This window comes from Manacus candei, unplaced genomic scaffold (assembly GCF_025592945.1).
Source record: "Manacus candei isolate 608988 ecotype Guabito, Panama unplaced genomic scaffold, ASM2559294v1 h1tg000089l, whole genome shotgun sequence".
Classification (NCBI taxonomy): Eukaryota; Metazoa; Chordata; class Aves; order Passeriformes; family Pipridae; genus Manacus; species Manacus candei.
The window spans coordinates 2,318,601-2,332,757 of record NW_026138137.1 but is presented as its reverse complement, the minus strand read 5'-3'; the positions used below and the strand labels follow the sequence as shown (position 1 = coordinate 2,332,757).

Here is a 14,157-nt window from a genome sequence, read left to right as displayed (position 1 = left end):
TTTTAGTAACTATGAACAAGGAAATGCAATAGCCAATCACTAGAGCACTTGTACGTGGTACAAACTTCTCACATCCCTCACAGCACTCAGTATGTGAACAGAAGAATATCTGTGCATAAAAAGTTCTTTGCTATGCCAACCACCCACATTTCACCCATCTAAGTGTACTCCCAGGTACCCTTCCTGTTATACAGCCTTTGTTTGCTCTTGGATCCTTTGCTCCTGAACTCAGAACAAGCCCACACTTTTCAGGTATTTGTAAAACACAGTAGGGAATACTGGCAATGAATAATACTAGTAGCATTGATAAAAATTGAAAAATCAGAGGAAGTTTGTATTATTATAAGAAAAACTTTCTGGGGAAAAAAAAAACAGGCTCTTGTGCTATATAAAAAATTTCAAATGAGTACACAAGTCATGGCTATAGAAACTCTGATCACCTGAAGTCAGAATTCCATAGAAGTGCAAGCATGCTAAAAGAAAGTACCCAAATGCCATTCTACCTTGGCACAGGTTGCACAGGAGGACAGAATTGTGTGGCACTTACTGTCGGCTTCACCAGCAACTGACCCATTACTGTAAACATCCGAGAGAGTCCCACTGGCGTGCACACTGTGGGGGAAGAGAGAGTATGCAAAACAGTCACTTGTAAGAAAAAGACCAATTTTTTATTGGACACTCACTGTGCTATTCCACACATAACCATTTTTTGGTTTTGAAGAGAACTGCAAGAGCTTCAAGGTCCAAAGGTGAAGTTTTAAGCACATTGCAATCATATGATTTTTGAACAAGATGAGCATCTCTCCCCTTCAAGAGCTGAACTGTGATTTTTTTCTTTCTGCCACAAGGAACATCATATTATCAGATATCTTAAAACTTTCTCAACTAATTATTTATTCAAAGCATGTGGCACCAGAGGATATGTCTACACTAGTAAATTCAGCAGTACCAGGATACATTCCGGGGCTTTAAGAATGCATTGCCCACACCAGTATTTTGCTAGAACTATCCCTGGCATGATTTGCCCTGAGCCAATTAGCACATTCTCAAACAATTCTCAGTGCAGTTCGGGAGTTCATGCAGCCCAGGAACCATTATCATGAGGCAATACATACACAGACACCTTCTGCCAACTGCAATATCCTGAATGGAATGACACTGGCTGGCCACTGCACTGGAGAACATCTCAGGTCCATTACAACTATTAGCACAGGTATAGCTGCAAGGTCAAGAGATCCCAAAGCCGCTTTGCTCTGAAAGTCATCCTGCAACTTCAGTTGGTAACAGGCTCAGCTGCCAGATTTTAAGCTACTTGCTAAGAAATAACAATGGGTCCTTTCCGATCCTAGCCAGTGATGGTTTCCAGGAACACTGCATATATGCTTCTTGGGAGAAAGGTTCAATGTGCTAATAGAAAATTATTATTAAAAAGTAACAGTTTAGGGAGAACAGCTTTCAAATACTGAAACCTGTAGGAGATGAAGGAATTTGTAACAGCACAGAGGAGGTTATATATTTATAGTTTCCATTATAATAAAGGTGTTGCCAAAAAAAAAAAAAGGAGAAGCACACAAGATTTTATAGTGAGGATTACATTTATTTTTATTAACTAGTGCTTCACTGTAACTTCTATGTATCACAGGAAAAATACAAGATATTCAAAAATCTAACTTAAGCCACTCTTCCTTTACTGCAGAGGAAGCCTGCAGGAAAAGGAGAAAAGAGAAAGGAAGCAATGCTCCAAATCACCACTGCAATAGGCTTTACTCAAACACTGCTGCAGCAACTAAACCAGCTGAAGATCTACAGGAGCTCCACTCCAGCAGCTGACTCACTGCTGTTATGCTGCCCTTTCAGCTACACAGATCTAACAGCTTTTGGAGGGCCTTAAATAACCTCAGTGATTTGCTTGTACAAGACACACGTAACTCTTCCAAAAACCGGCATTTAATCACAACAATTTTGGTGAACTGGTTTACAACAACCCCAGAACACAGGTCGTGTTTTCAGCTCTGCTGAAACAAAACTACAGGGCATATGCACAAGTTTTGTAAACCAACTTCCCATTATTAGTACCTCTTGTGAATCACACTCTGGAACAGGCTGTACCAGACACCAAGAACCACAGTGTTTTACCTCTCCCAGCTTCCTCCAAAGTGGATTTGGGAATCTGCACACCCAGAGAACCTAGGGAGATTCACCAAGGTCTCTTTCATAGACAGATCTGCTCAGTATTAGGGACATTTCAGATTATCATTCCCCACCCTTTCTCCACAGTGGCAGCCCTGGGTTAGCTCTGAATGTATCAAGCTTGGAGAAGGGATGACACCATGACAGTCTAGAAAGGGATATGTTCTATCCCTCTCAGCAGTTTTCTAGAAAGCATTCAGGGATGGGGTTGAGATTATAAGTGGGATTTGGAGCCTTCCATAATGTTTCTTATTCCCCTAAATACGAAAGACTCAACTCTGGCTAAGACCAGTTGATATAAAGTTGGGGGTTTCATTGCATTTGTTTTAAATGCAATTGCATAACTGACCTGCAGACTGGCCAGATACCAGCTCTGTGATTATGAAACCTGACTGCACCATCTTCCAACTCCTGTCTACACAGCAACATTTTCAATTACAACAGGAAGAAAGGTAGTTTACTGAATATAGGACAAAGTGTTCCAAAATAATTTTCTCACCATATCGCCAACCTCCTGCAGACATTTCATTTAAAAGTTGTGCTTTTCTTTGCAGAATGGAGTTCCTATTTTTCACCTACCTACTTTAACAAGTTATAAGTTAAAATTGTTTTGGGTGAGGTCTGAAGTTGCTCAAAACCCAGAAATGTAAGGTACCATTTGTTTAAACTTCAGAGCCCAAACCTAACAGATTTACATCTGAATTTAAACTTACTAGGAAAAGGAAAAAAAAAAAAAAATCAAACAACTTTCACAATCAAAAAATTTTCTTTAATCGTGAAAAAAACCCTACTACTAAAAAAAAACCCCCAACCCACACAAAAACCCCCCAACATTAAATTGGTTCATCTTTTGGAATAATCAGGAAAATACTTACACAGAAGTAACAAGCATCCCATCAGTGATATACAGGAATATAAATATGGGAGGTAGAATTCCCAGAGGTCTGTAAAGAAAACATTGAGCACAGCCTTAGCTTATTATACAGGCTACTTATGTCACAGAATTTAACAGAGAAATGGCACTGACTGAATGAACAGAGATTCTTTACAACCTGTGCAATACTCACATAGCATTTACTAAAAATATACTTAACTGGAAACACCCATTTCTGTAATTAAAATTAAATTAGTGTTACAATTCTTCTGCATTCCATACCATATAAAGACTCCATACTGGCAGCATCATTGTCTATGAGTGCTGAAGCCACCCATACGATTCCAAGGATAAGCAGTGCAAGAAGGATGAGCATTACAAGGGTTTCCAAAATGCGTGCTCTGATGCCCTGTGGGCAGAAGAGGGGAGAGGAAGGAAAGAACACAGTCAAGAAGTTTGAATCAGATATTTTTAAATATAAGAAAATTACAAAGAAATAGCAGATCGTTCTTCCTAAATACATACATTTTATCATGTAGACAAAAGCATAACATGTAATGCACATTTAAAAGGCAGTGCATAAAAAAAGGAAGTACTTATGGTTTTATAGTGTCCAGATTGCATTTTCCCCCTTAAACCCATAGAAAAACGTTTTAAATTGCATATGCCTTACAGTTCTCATTAATCTCATTATTCCATAAAGTACTCTTTATACCATACGATTTTGCTCGAGCATTTTTAAAAGATGGATTACTTTCCTAATACTTTCAGCAAAGAAAGTGGATTAGCAAATTTTTATCTATGATTCCAATCAAGGGAATGGAAAGCCAATTATGGCAAATAGCCAAATGGCCCGGCAAGCATTAAACCCTGCGCAGGTACAATGCACCAATTTCCTTAAAATACATTCTGCAGCTGCAGCTGCACCAGTCAGTCTTCAGAGCCCTCCAGCGCACAGCCGGGGTACTGCTGGCTCCTGGCTCCTGCTGCAGCCACTGTTCCCATCATTCCCATCATCCCTGCGTGCCTCGTGAAACACAACACAAATCACTCCTCCACAAGGTGACAGAGCACAGCATTTGCTCCAGTCTAAACATGTAACAACGCTCTAATAGTTGCTCTAATAGTTGAGTCTTAGATTTGCAAATATAACTATACCAACACATAAAATCATACCTATTTTTTGCTGGTGTTTTTATCACTAATTTAACTAATTTTGAGTAATAGAGCAATTTGGACACTTTCTTCAGGCATCCTGGCCTATGAAGGGACCATTAGATTGATGTTCAAATAACAATTTTACTTTTATTTTTCTTTGTTTGCCAGTACACTGCTCCACAAGCAAACCCAACTCTTGTTTCTCACACAGGTTCACACCAACTTGGGGATATTTCACTGCAAAGACTATGTGGTAGTTAAAAGCAGAAAATTCATTTTACTTCGTTGTTTGTCTATTTTTGTCACCTCTTCCCTCACTGCTTAACTAACAGGGTAATCTTTACATGGCATTTACCCTGAAAATTACGTTCCCTACATAATCACAACAATCAACCATGAACAAGGACCTCAGGCATCCTGACCATGAGCACTGATGACTTGTAGCACACCACTTCCTCTCCTCCACCAGGCCTCTGCAGAACAGCTAAGGTGGCACAAAGGAAAATAGATAAAAAGAGACCTTCACAAAATTCCCCTTAAGAATAAAGTGGACAGATGAAGTCCAAATCCATAAACAATCTCAAACAACTAAATTTCAGATTAAAGTAGCATAGGATAGGATACAGTTTTACTCCTAAAATGTATTTTGCATGTAAGAAAAGGAGCTTTGAGGTTGTTAAAAGTTGTAAAAATGTTATTTTTGTAGTGTTCAAAAACCAGCTTTCAGTCTTCCATGAATTATTTTGAAGGTGAGCATCAAAGGCAAATACATGTGTAAAGTTTTGAACTTGAGTAATAAATTACCAGGAAACAAACAGATTACAGTCTAAGTACTGAGCACTGATAGAGAGCCTTTACTTTACAGCAGAAGGCAAAGGACTAAAGAAAACCCAAAACTTTCATGGATACATGCACGGAGATCTACTTCAGGCTTTCCAAGACAATAAATATAAATCTATTGTCTGGGTTCCTGAAGGCCTCAGCCACAGAAACTGGATTCCTTTCTTCCCTTCTATGAGACACATGCACAAATCTCAGCTTCTCTGACTTCAATTGTCACAGCAGCAGATTCTTCTGGACAAACCTGGAAAATATTTCATTTTATATAGTGACCTGAGCACCAAATCCTCCTCCCTTGGATTGTCAAAATAGACAAAGAAGAAATACACTACTATGGAGACAGTCAATGTAAATAACACTTTTTCATACTGCAGGTGTTCTCTAAAGACAGGTAAGATTAGGACGATACAAGTAACACTCACTCTCAAAAAAAGGAATGACCACAGCAAGTACCCAGAGCTAACCATTGCTTCTGCCCACAAGTACCATTGGCACAAACCCTAGAAAAAGCCAGTTAGCTGCCCAATGAGCCTTCCCCATTTTTTTGTTTCCATGCTAGTTTGATCAATCTTTGATTCCTGGAAAATTGAATCAATCTCCTTCTCAGTAGTTATATGTATCTCCACATGTGCGATACACCAACAATACTGCAGTCTCATGTGTGTATTGAAAAAGTAGGACTGACGGTTTACTCCAAAGCAGGACACTGTTTTTATTACAGCACATACACACCAGGAATCACACACTGATGATCATTTTAAAATAGTAAAATAATAATATTTTTAGGAACTTCAGTGAAATTAGATAGAAATATTCTGTCATAGACAGCAATGAATACCTGGTAACGGTCAAGGATTTAAAAAAAAAAAATTAAGACACTTAAGGCATATAGGTAAACACTTAACCTCAATTAGGCACCCATAAGACTGTGCCCTATGAAAACATTAATGTTCCAGGCACATTAGTTCATACTTACACACACTAGTGTATCTGCCAAACAGCTGCAATTTGTAAAGAACGAAAAGTTACAGAAGTTTCCCCCCAAGCATACACTCACATGGAGAAAACCTCTGGAGAATCACAGAAGGGCTGAGGTTGGCAAGGACCTCGGGAGGTCACCTGGTCCACATGAAACAGGGCCTCCTACCACTGGATGCCCAGGACAGTGTCCACGTGTTTTTTGAGTACCTCCAAGTTTGAAGACTCAAAAACCTCCCTGGACAACCTGTGCCAGTGCTCAGGCACCCTCACATTACAAACTAGTGAGAAATGAGCCTTAGACACCCTTACTACTTCTTATTTCTGCTGAGGGTAGTTTTGTTCATTCCAGTGAAAAAATCCACAGCTTGAACATTGTCATTAGTAACATCACTAATTTAAAAGTTGGGCAAAAATCTATACTCCTGACTTTGAGAAAGATACAGGTAAATACAAGCAGTGTTGCATTTTATTTCAATAAAGCAAAACTATCCAAATAAACCTTGAAATTCAATGGTTTTTATTTTTATTTTTTTCCTGAGCAAAAACCTCTTCCCTGACATTTTGGTTTTGGCTTAACATTTCTTCTTTGAGTCACTTCGCTTCTCTCACACAGTCCCACTATATTACCCAGATTTCTTAGACAAACCAAACATCCTGGCACATCAAAAAGAAATTCAAAAAACACACAAAATGTAATTGAGTTTGAACTTTAAAATTAAATTGGTAATTGAAATACATTAAGGTTTTCATACTTTCACTGTTATACACTAAGAATATTGCTGTGACTTCAGCTTATATTTGTGTGGGAAAGAAATAAGGGAAGCTGAAAGACCTAGAAAAAATTTATTCCTTTCCAAAAATCCTCATCTAGAATAAAGCCTGGGATTAGAAAGATTATTTGCCACTCAAAGAGTTTCAGATTATCCATAAGGCAAAAGCCACTTCTGAAAGTCAATTCCCTGTTGTCCCTGAGCAGAAGTCTAGCATCATACAGGCCAACCTGACACATAAAATGGGTCTCTTGTGGAAGATGGAAAAACAAAAAATATGGTGAACAAAAACTTTTGGAAACAAATTACTATAATCCAATAGAAATTGTAATTAAACTGGTTAGCAAGGAAATTGGGTAAAAGGACTGACAGATTATACTCTCAACGTTCCTCCCCACTCCCCTTTCTTCTAAACTTCAAAGTTTCACAGCACATTTTCAAAATCCTCCTAGTTCTTTAACGTGAGCACTTAACAAAGTGAAGTATTTTATTAAAGGAAAGATGTTTAACACATCAATCCCAGTTGACTGGAACTTGCCAAAAGCCCAGTAACATCTGTCATCTTCTCTATACACTAATGGGGGGAAAGTGGGGGGGAAAAAAAAAAGAGCATTTGAAGCTCTCAAGGTCTGACTACAAATAAAAGCTTTCCTACAAACACATTCTATGCATCTTGTGGTTTGTACAGCCTTACAGACACCTGACTTTCAGACTTCTAATTCTTTAAAATTCAATTGTCAAGACATTCAGTAGTCTTTAGTTTAATCCTGAGCTACTTATGCTGCCTGGAGCACCAAGCCTAGGGGTTCGTGTTTCCAGAAAAACCTAATTTTAGCAGGAATGGTTTTAATTATTCTAGAAGTGTTCCGACAAATTTTCAATTGCTACTCTGGAAGGTGTCATCAAAATCTTACCATGTTTCTTTCCTATTATGATTAACACAGATAAGTCATCCTGGATGACAAATAGCCAAAAGATATTAAAAACCAGTACACAGCCAAAAAAGGAAATCCTTCAGCTGAAAAGGCCAATGAAATACAAGTGGTAACAACAATCTTGAAGGGGTAACAGATGTCATATAAGAAATTCAGAAAGCAAAATTACTAAGGAAACCATCTCTCCTTCATCAGTACATTTGTGTTAAAGGATGACTATTATGCCACTTACAACACAGTAAGACTTTTCCTGCTGTGTGTGTTCACACATAATACTTAAGAGACTGGTTTTACTTTGGAAGGGAACATGTGCAGTGATAGTTTCTTACAACTTTTCAATAAGGAAAAGGAAGAGCTCTTGATAATGGAGACAGTAAGCGCTGGGCGTTTTTCTTCCCATTGGAAATTCTGTGACTACTTTAAATTATATAAATGTATATATATATGTATTATATATTATATATTTATATATATTATATAAATGTATATATTTTGTATATATACAAAATGCTTTGCCATTAAGCTGGCATGGGTAACAAGTGAAGACCTTCCTCTGGACACTGGTTGTCCACAAAGTTTCAGACATCTCACACAGCCAGTGATTAGCACAGGGATCCTTCCTGACCACAGTGACTTACAAGGACAGCACACAGGCAAGAAACATCCTGACTGCTCCTCTCTCCATTAAGAGCCTCAAGTTAACTCTGGAAAGTTTAAAAGGAAATCTCTGACAATTGCCATTCTAGCAAGGCTACGGTAAAACATGCACCACATTCCAGGAAACTCACTGTGGAAGATACCATTACCTTCCAAGCAGTGACACAACTCTGTGCCAGAAATTCACAAGTTATTTTTTGGGGAAAAAAAATGAAAGCAATCGAGCCATTTTTTGCCAATTCTTGCTCTGCCAGTTGTGATTAGAAACACAAATATTCTTCAGAAATTTAAGCCTAGTTTTTAATGCTTTCTAATGCTTTATGAATTCTAACACATATGTACAAATATTTACCAAGAGTTCCTTTGTTCTAATGCTGATTGAATAAATAACTGATTAAAAATAATTGAATGATTAAAAACTTTCAACATGTTATTTTCTCTTTCTGTGAGGCTAAATTCCTGGTAAAATCAAAGAGCTACAGCCCCACCCTTACCTCAAGAAAAAGCATTTCTTTGCTAGAACATTACCTGGCTGTAGTGATTTTGATGAACATATTATTAGCTCCTATAAAATGGACATTTTTGGAGCTACACTGCCAATGTGGGACATGGAATAGCTTTTGTTAATTCCGTATTTTAATTTGGTTGCAAATTGTGCAGAAAAAAAAAAACAAAAAAAACTATTATCAATGAAGTAAAAATTACATGTTACACACAAAACCAGAGAGCCCTAACTAGGTTTCTATGGTGCTGAATATTTGAACACAGTTCTGCTTGGACATCTTGACCTCTTGCAAGGTAGGTAAACATCACTTTTTACACCATGCCCTGACCCATGGGGAAAGCCTGGGAAACATTTCTGCAGTCATGGCACATTTAAAGTACACATGAAGCCCATTGTTTTCATGTGACAGTAAGGAGTCTTAGTAACCTCAAGATTTGTTCAGTGCAAGGCTGACTGCAACAAACATGCACACAAACATCTGCAGGAAAAATGGAGGCACTAGAAAAGTGAAAATTACAGTGGGTATGAGGTTGGGGATGTTATATATTAAGATCAATTACAATTTTAGCATGAGACACCCCCTCTTTCTCAATTTGGGGGCATTAGTGAAGAGATGAGCATCAAGCATTCCACCCATTTCCACCAAACTTGGAGCAATCTGGTTCCAACCTATTCAAGGCAGTGCAGAAAGACGTTTTTTAATAAGCAAAGGAGACCCATTTTGCATCAGGTAACATGAAACACTACATTAAGCACACAGATATTTAGTTATGGGGTCATTACCTTATGAGACTATACAAATTCCTGAGTCAAACCCAGAAGCTGTAGTTTTAAGAGAACTCAGTTCTTTAAAAAAACATAGATGCTAATGACTCAGGACCCTCACAGAGTGAGTTAAGAAAATTTTAATCAAGAAATAATATATTCAGGCATCAGATTCAAGTAATCAGAAAAAATGTTTCCTTGTCCATAAAAGAACCAAATACTTCAGGCTGTAACCAGAACCAACTGTGTCTTCTCCCACACCACATCTTCCCTCACAGAATCCTTCCAGCCTGTGGGAATGTTAAGATTAAAATGAGCACTTTTCATCACAACACAATACACATATTTTAAAGTTTATATTTATTTTCCACACAATACAAACAGTAAAAAATCAGTCATAAAACATTCCCAGAAACTTTCAGCTGATGTCTGTGTTAGTATATTTTCTCAAATGGTTTCACAGTGGTTACCATTCTGCCAATGGAGTGAGAGGAGGCAGCTAAAATCATTTAACTGTATAGAAGTTAACAGTAACACAGTGTAAATAACAAAATCCAGACATTTCAAAGAGAAACTAAGAACTGGAGAGAGAAAAAACAAATGAAAGTTAAAGGAACTTGATGGGGAAAAAAACATAATTAATTCTTTGGTACTGGCCAAAGAGATGTACCAGTAAGTATTAGACCTATGCCTGCAGAGTTGGAAATGAAGGACCAAAATACCTCAACTTGAGGTCAAGAAAAAGATGTCTTTATTTAGTAGCCTGGTGAAAAGGACATCTATCCAGGATGCAGTACACCCACTGGACTGACTCCTCTGCCAAAGAAAACTTAGGCTCTCCTTCAAAGTCCCAGAGGAGTATCAAACCCCAGTGTTATAGTATATTTTGGGGTCCATATCCATCAAACTTTCCTGTTGACACCACTGCACAGACATAACTCAGTGAAATAACCTAAGAACCAAGATGGACTCCTTGCAGACTTGTATCCTTGCGACTCGGATAGAAAACAGGTTTTTCCTCACTTTTTTCCCTAGGACTTATTTAATTATCCAATAGAACAGGGACTCCAGTGAGAATGATAATGTGGGATTCATTTATTGCCTAGCAATTAAGGCACTGTTTCAAATACATGGATTTAAATTATTTAAGGAAAGAGCATACCCCGGCTCTTCCACATCTAGGTATCATTCTTGTAGATTTAACACAGAAATAGTACATTAGAAACATTATTCCTTCCAAATTTTGTAACAGAATATATAAAAATTTCTGAAAATAAGGAAAAGCTGGACAGACTAGCAAAGAAAATGCAAACACACACTTGCTGGAATAAAATAATTACAGTCTACAGTTGTCAGATGTACACAACTACCCTGCTGCAGCCCATCCTAAAAAGGACAGATGCAGATCTACTGACACACAACCCAAACCTTTGGGGGAGAAGGGAAAGAAGAAATGAAAGGGTAACACTGTAAAATGATGACTGTCCCAAGGTCACCCTTTCCCCCACAAGTTTGCTCTGCTGTTCCATTCTCTAGCCCAGCCCTCACTAATGGAGCTCTCAGATGCTCCATTCCTTCCACCTACCAAGTTTCCCAGACTTTCCAAAGCCACCTGCAACAACAGCACGGGAGCTGTGGGATTTCTGACACTATGAGTCTCCCTCTAATCACTTACTTTTGGATCAGAAAGAATCTTTCCTGGTGGACTGGCGTGATAGGAAGATAAACACAAATTTTCCAACATCTATGTAGCTTGGCAGAGGATTAAGATAAGTAATGCAAAAGTATAATGAAAGACTTGGAATTCGTGATTATACTTCTGGCAGAAAGAAACCCTGAAGACAGCTACCAAAAGCAAATGACATGTAGAAGCACACAGGTCGCTTTTAAAGTTCTAAAATAAAGAAAAATAATAGAAAAATAAAATAAAAAATTAAATTAAATTCAAAAAACCCTGAGGTCATGTCTGTTACTAACCCCCTGATAGGGTGAATAAGATAAGAAGAAAAGACACTTCTAGGAATTAGTCAAAGCACCAGAAAGTTGGAAGTTTCTATTAATAAGCTGGGAAACCCTTCTAAAAGCTACATCAGGGAAAAAAAAAAAAAGGTCAGGAGAAACTCATTGGTTCTCCCTCCTCCTTTGCTTTGTAAATTAAGTTGTGGTCTGCCCCACAAATCCTTACTACAGATGCATTAGCTCCTTCCTTGTGTTGTCAATTCAAAATAAGTAATTCTTAATACAGAACAATCCTTAATGTGGAGTATTTCTAGTAATACTAAATAAATAATACAGACTAAAGGTCTAAGTATCACGTGGTTATCAGTATTAATAAAAGCCTGTTGCTTTTAGAAAGGGAATCAAAAGTGGTGTTTGCCTAGTAAAGTCACATTTAATAAAAGGAACTCTATTAGAAAAATGTTTAATGACTTTCTACAATTAGGACACTTATATTAAACCTCTCCACTATCAATATAAAACTATGTGGAAATTTTCTTCTCTGTGAATTAAAATTCTAATTATATTACATCTGTAAAGTATTTTTAAATTTTTATATAAATTAACAGAAACACATGAATAGACTTACAACAGAGACAAAGTTTTTGCTTGTCCTGAACTGTCAGTGCTTGATGTTAATGAAGACTTAAATGAAGACACAGACTAATGTAAAAGTATTCAAATACTCAAATCTTAATTAAGAGATTTCTCATGCATAAACCAGCCATTTTTATAAAACAAATCACATTCTTCAAAGAGGAGATCAATTTAATGTTTCCTACCATCTAATAAGAGAAACTCAAACACTGAGATGGGAAGATGCTCATATTGCCTCTTGAAGCTTTTAACTCAGACATGTCAAATCCTTGAGGCACCTACCTGCCTTTTTCCATTGACTAAGAAAGGGGCCTTCTAGATCCCCTGAATTACAGTCATTTCAGGGATCCTGCATGTGTGAATACTTCCCTTGCAAAGGATGGCAAACTTTTCTAGTTTAAATTAAACAGTTACATTAATTTTATTATAAACTGAAAATAAATAAAAAAAGAAGAAATACATCTCGGGCTTTTTAGACACACATCTGTCATCTACCACAAACAGAAGGGTCTATGGAGGGCATTAAGAATGCTCCATCCAAATAAAATTTAAAAACTACTCACTTCTGCCTAAAAAGAAGTGTCTTAGGGAAAAAGTCTTTTAGAACACAGTGCTTCAGTTACATCAATAATAAATGAAGATACTCAAGCATAGCATTGGGAGCTGTTCCATCTGCACACTTTACAAGTAGTAGAAGTATTTAACGTGTCTATTTTTGCTCATGCAGAACTCCGCAAGTTATCCTAAAACCAAATAAAAACTGTAACAGAAAAAACCCCACTCAGTTTATTCACTAAGAGAGTAGCAGAGAAAATTATTCACATCTCATTCCATTTGCAGGCTTCCAGCTACACCTTAAGGCTTTCAGCAAAGAACTGTGGAAATTCTAGAAAGCATCAACACGCTACATACAGCACAAATGTGCAAGTTCAGGACGACGTGGGCATGGGGAAGGCACAAAAGTTCAGCAATGCATCTCATTCCTGGCTCAGATGGGGTGGAATAACTAATGCTCCAGTGCTAGCTTCCAAAACTGAGCAGTTTTACAGACGACTCTACCTACTCATAATGTGTCACCTAATGCAGTTTCTCACAGTGTGCTGGAGAAGTTGTGGTCAGAAAACCACAGTTCAAAAGAACACATAATTTTCTTTGAGCAGTATTTTTATCCCAATATTACTAACAGTCCTTGGTTCATCTTGTTACTCTAAAAATTTCCACAGCTCAAACACGTGAAAACGTTGCAAGAACACAGATTAACCTGACACATTTTGATTTTCTATCTACATATATGATTTTCTATCTCATCCAGCATTATAGAGTTGGTCAAAAAAAGTAACTATAACCTAAACCCCACATACTGTGGCAGAAAAGCTGAAGCACTGTTCAGCTAACGACGTGGCAGCGAGGCAGGCAGTCCAGAAAAGCTACCCCAAATAAACTCTACCATTAGCTTATCTCCTGGTAGCCTATTTTTTTGTAACTTACACTGAGGCCTCTTTAAATGAAGTACATTCTAATTTATGGAAGCAACCTACTGACATTTAACTACTTCAATGAAACGGAGCACAGATCACATCTCATCACATCTTGATCCAATGTGTGCAGCAACCAGCATCCACTTATTTCCCCCTCAGCTGTCCCCAGGTACAGAACTGTTACATATATTCAACAAACCACAGATCTCCTTATGCTAAAATAAAAAAGACAGATTTTTGCATATAATGTCTCCAACTGACTTAAGCAAGAAATCTTATAAAACCTTATGAAATATTTTACATACTTACAAAAACAAATTCCTAGTAAGCCATTATTCCTCATCAGACAAGTTTTTCTCTCTTGGCCACTGATTCTTGAATTTCTTTTTATTTCACTCTCATTGACACA

At 37.5% G+C, this 14,157-nt stretch overlaps 1 protein-coding gene across 3 annotated transcripts in view; it reads right to left on the bottom strand.

Moving 5' to 3' along the window:
• LMBR1 (limb development membrane protein 1) overlaps positions 1–14,157 on the bottom strand; it is a 66,397-nt gene that overhangs the window by 18,703 nt on the left and 33,537 nt on the right. For all 3 annotated transcript variants that reach the window (XM_051812891.1, XM_051812892.1, XM_051812893.1), the window contains 3 exons: positions 3,347–3,473; positions 3,066–3,134; positions 548–612 (listed from right to left, as the gene is read on the bottom strand). In XM_051812891.1, coding sequence (XP_051668851.1) covers positions 548–612; positions 3,066–3,134; positions 3,347–3,473 — 261 coding nt within the window. The remainder of the gene's footprint in view (positions 1–547; positions 613–3,065; positions 3,135–3,346; positions 3,474–14,157) is intronic.